This window comes from Chenopodium album, chromosome 27 (assembly GCF_948465745.1).
Source record: "Chenopodium album chromosome 27, dcCheAlbu1.1, whole genome shotgun sequence".
In the NCBI taxonomy this organism is placed as follows: Eukaryota; Viridiplantae; Streptophyta; class Magnoliopsida; order Caryophyllales; family Amaranthaceae; genus Chenopodium; species Chenopodium album.
In genome coordinates this window covers 4,369,101-4,373,059 of record NC_137860.1, presented here as the reverse complement: position 1 = coordinate 4,373,059, position 3,959 = coordinate 4,369,101, and the positions used below count along the sequence as shown (strand labels likewise).

The following is a 3,959-nucleotide window of genomic DNA, read 5'->3' as shown; positions in this document are numbered from 1 at the left end:
TACTAGCGACATTAAATAGAAATGGATTGGATTTCAATTATTATTTATGACAAGTCCGAAGTACTATATATGGATATACCACCCTAAATAATTCTAGCTAGCTAGGTTATAACGATAAACTAAAGACTAATAAACTTAGAGAATGATTGATAGAGTCAAATAAGTTTAAAATAAAGATAAAGGCTTCTAAGTTTAATTAATGTCAAAATAAAGATTGGATAAGGGATAATAAGTTCACATAATTACAAAATTGTGAACTCTATAAGGAGCCTCTTCAATCCAGACTCATACTCCTCCTAAGATAAGTCCATACTAAATACGTAGTAAGATACCAAGAGATAAGTTTATAATAAGTAAGATAGTAAATAAGTTAGAAATAAATAAGAAACCGAAAGATATGTTCACATAAGATAAGTTTGTTATTAAAAAGATACTAACAGATAAGATTTATAAAATAAAATAAAATCAAGTGATTAATAAGTTCAATTGAGATTCATTCTTAAAAAAAAAAAAGTTCAATTGAGATGCACATTGTTTATTGCCTTAATGAGCCCAAATGCTGCAACCTGAACATGACTTAGAAGTCACCTATCCAAATAATACAATACCCAAATAAATCCATAATACATCCTTCGTAAATAAAACACCAATATAAAAAAATGGCATCATCAATTTAGATTCTAGAGTAAGAAAATCATGAGTAACATCACACTGTCGTGCTGTAACTAGCCCCACACTTTCATCATCCTTCAAATTTCATAATCCATAATCACAAACTTCCACTCCTAACACCAAAAAATAAATACTCCTCCATCCCGTAAATCAAGAACAAGTCCACTTTTTTTATTCAATCTTTTTGTCTTTTTATCTTCTTTTTCAATTATTTTGGACCCCTTTTTTAAGTCTTTATCCTTTTCCTATTTTATCTCTTTTCAGTTTCACACACACTCTTAAGCCTTAACAAACTCTTCTTTCTTCCTCCAACCAAAAACCAAAACTATACCATACTCCATTATAAACTCAAAACCCAACAAAAAAAAAAACACCCTTCTACTTCTTTTTAAAAACCCACCTCCCTTTTATAACTTCAGTTACGGTTTTGAGAGAAGACGTACCTAATTTCACCGGACTCAAACAATGAACAACCCAAAGGGCGGCGGCAGCGGTGGTGAAACAACAATGAATTTTGCGGAGCAAGTAGTAAAAGGAAGATGGTTCACAGTATTCGCATCCCTTTTAATAATGGCAGGAGCAGGTGCTACATATCTATTTGGTATATACTCAAAAGAGATCAAATCATCCTTAGGATATGATCAATCAACCCTTAATCTCTTGGGTTTCTTCAAAGATTTGGGTGCAAATGTAGGTGTATTTTCCGGCTTAATCGCCGAAGTAATCCCTACTTGGGCCGTCCTAATAATCGGATCAGCCATGAATTTTGTAGGTTATTTCATGATTTGGCTTGCGGTTACATACAAAATCGCACGGCCTAAAGTGTGGCACATGTGTTTGTACCTTATGATTGGTGCAAATTCACAAAACTTCGCGAACACTGGTGCTTTGGTTACTTGTGTTAAGAATTTTCCCGAAAGTAGGGGGATTATGCTTGGTTTATTGAAGGGTTATGTTGGGTTAAGTGGTGCGATTATGACCCAAGTTTACTTAGCCATTTATGGGAATGACTCTAAGTCACTAATTTTGCTAATCGGGTGGTTACCGGCCGCGATTTCGGTTGTTTTTGTGTATACCATTAGAACCATGAAAGTGAACCGTCAAGGTAACAATGAGGTAAAGGTTTTCTACCATTTCTTGTATGTTTCGATTGGGTTGGCATTGTTTCTTATGGTTGTGACAATATTGCAAAAATTTGTTCAATTTAGTAGGGCGGCTTATGCTGGTAGTGTGAGTGTTGTATGTGTTTTGTTGTTTTTGCCCCTTTTGATTGCGGTTAGGGAGGAGTTTTATATTCGAACTCGAACTCGAGCCGAGTCTCGGAGTTGTAGTGGTGGTGGTGGTGGTGGTGGTGAAGGTTCATGTCCTTTGCCTAGTAATGTTGGTGGTTTTGTTGTGCCAAAATATATTGATGATAATGAGAAGGAGCTTTTGGAGTTTGTAGATGGTAAAAAGAAGGAAAGGTCTTGTTTTCTAACTATATGTAACAAGCCTGATAGAGGGGAGGATTATACAATTTTACAAGCACTTTTGAGTTTGGATATGGGTATTTTGTTCCTAGCTACATTGTGTGGGTTAGGGTCTAGTTTGACGGCTGTGGATAACTTGGGTCAAATCGGTGAGTCATTGGGCTACCCGACTAAGACGATTAGCACATTCGTGTCGCTAGTGAGCATATGGAACTACTTTGGTAGAGTATTCGCCGGGTTTGTGTCCGAAGCACTATTGGCCAAGTATAAGGTCCCACGGCCGCTAATGTTGACACTTGTCTTACTACTCGCGTGTGTGGGCCATCTACTCATCGCGTTCCCCATCCCAGGATCCGTCTACATTGCATCAGTAATCATCGGGTTCTCCTTTGGGGCGCAACTGCCCTTACTATTCGCCATCATATCAGAGTTGTTCGGGCTCAAGTACTACTCCACATTGTTCAATTGCGGGCAATTGGCTAGCCCACTCGGGTCGTACATACTCAATGTTAAGGTGACCGGGATGTTATACGACAAGCAAGCTCTAAAAGAGTTGGCTAAGAAAGGTCTAACAAGGAAAGATGTTAAGGAATTAACGTGTCTAGGGTCACGTTGTTATAGACTATCTTTTGTTATTTTGGCAGGCGTTACATTATTTGGTGCATTGGTTTCATTTATATTGGTGTTAAGAACTAGGGAATTTTATAAAGGAGACATCTATGAGAAGTTTAGGGAGCAAGCAGAGAATGCAGACAAGGAGAAGGGTTTGGTGCTGAGCAAGCCTGCTGCACAAAAAGGAGTTGAATAATTAGTAATTAGTGTTTGTTTTCAAGTTTCAAAGAACAAATGGTACAAGTGGTTGATTCACTTGATTGTTCCTCAGCTACACTATTATTGCAATACAGTTGAGATTCAATCAAGGTTTGTAAATCGATTGATTCGTTTGCTGTATTATAAAGTACGTAGTAGATTTTATAGTTAGTGTGTAATATTTGACTGCCTTATGCATGGATTGATAAAGAAATCAGAGTTTTGATGAATTAATAACTACATAAATGCTCACTTGTTTCTTTTTAATTGTCACGTTTTATTTTAGCATTATTGTTTGTCGTGATAGACTTGTTTGGTTATAGAGTTCGTGATATTGATGATTTATGCTTATACTAGTCATTAAAGATTTTACTAGTCGAATTTGTACATTGAAAAATATAATTAAAATTCATGTTGAACTAAATGAAAATGGAGGAAACATCACCAAACGATATTGAACAACATTTACAACAACCATAATTGGAGATTTGAATTTGAATCACAAAACTTTAACTAAAATACACTATTAGGATAAAATCATTATATTAATCTAATAATAGTAGTCGTGATTTTTGGACGTTAGTTAGGTAGGGAACGTGGTGGTCAAATCTAATGTAACCACATGCATTTGATGCATATACATTTTCAATTGGTTGTAGGTCCCACGATTAATAATAAATTTAGTGGTGAAAGATATTCAATTCTAAAGTTTAACAGTTTATTGACTTGAAAGAATAATGGATCAGTATATTAGTACTTTAGTAGTAGTAGGCTGGTTGAGTACGGAGTAGTTTAGTCGTGGTAGACCCAAAACTAAAGTAGTCTGGCTTTCTCTTTACGAAATGTATATTTCAAGCTACATTACATTACTATAAATTGTTGAATTTGGAGTATAAATGTAATATTGTTCAATGTTTGGTACCGTCCTTTTTTATTTCTCTGTTGCTGCCATTAACAATTGCTAGAGTCACGGATTCACGGGTGGAATTGATTTGTTTTTGGTATCCA

The 3,959-nt window shown here is 35.6% G+C and overlaps 1 protein-coding gene across 1 annotated transcript; it reads left to right on the top strand.

Moving 5' to 3' along the window:
• The first annotated feature begins 962 nt into the window (after positions 1-962).
• LOC145620625 (protein NUCLEAR FUSION DEFECTIVE 4-like) lies at positions 963-3,187 on the top strand. The gene has a single exon (XM_081675327.1). The coding sequence runs from the start codon at positions 1,138-1,140 to the stop codon at positions 2,947-2,949; it is 1,812 nt and encodes a 603-aa protein (XP_081531453.1). The 5' UTR covers positions 963-1,137; the 3' UTR covers positions 2,950-3,187.
• The last annotated feature ends 772 nt before the right edge of the window (positions 3,188-3,959 follow it).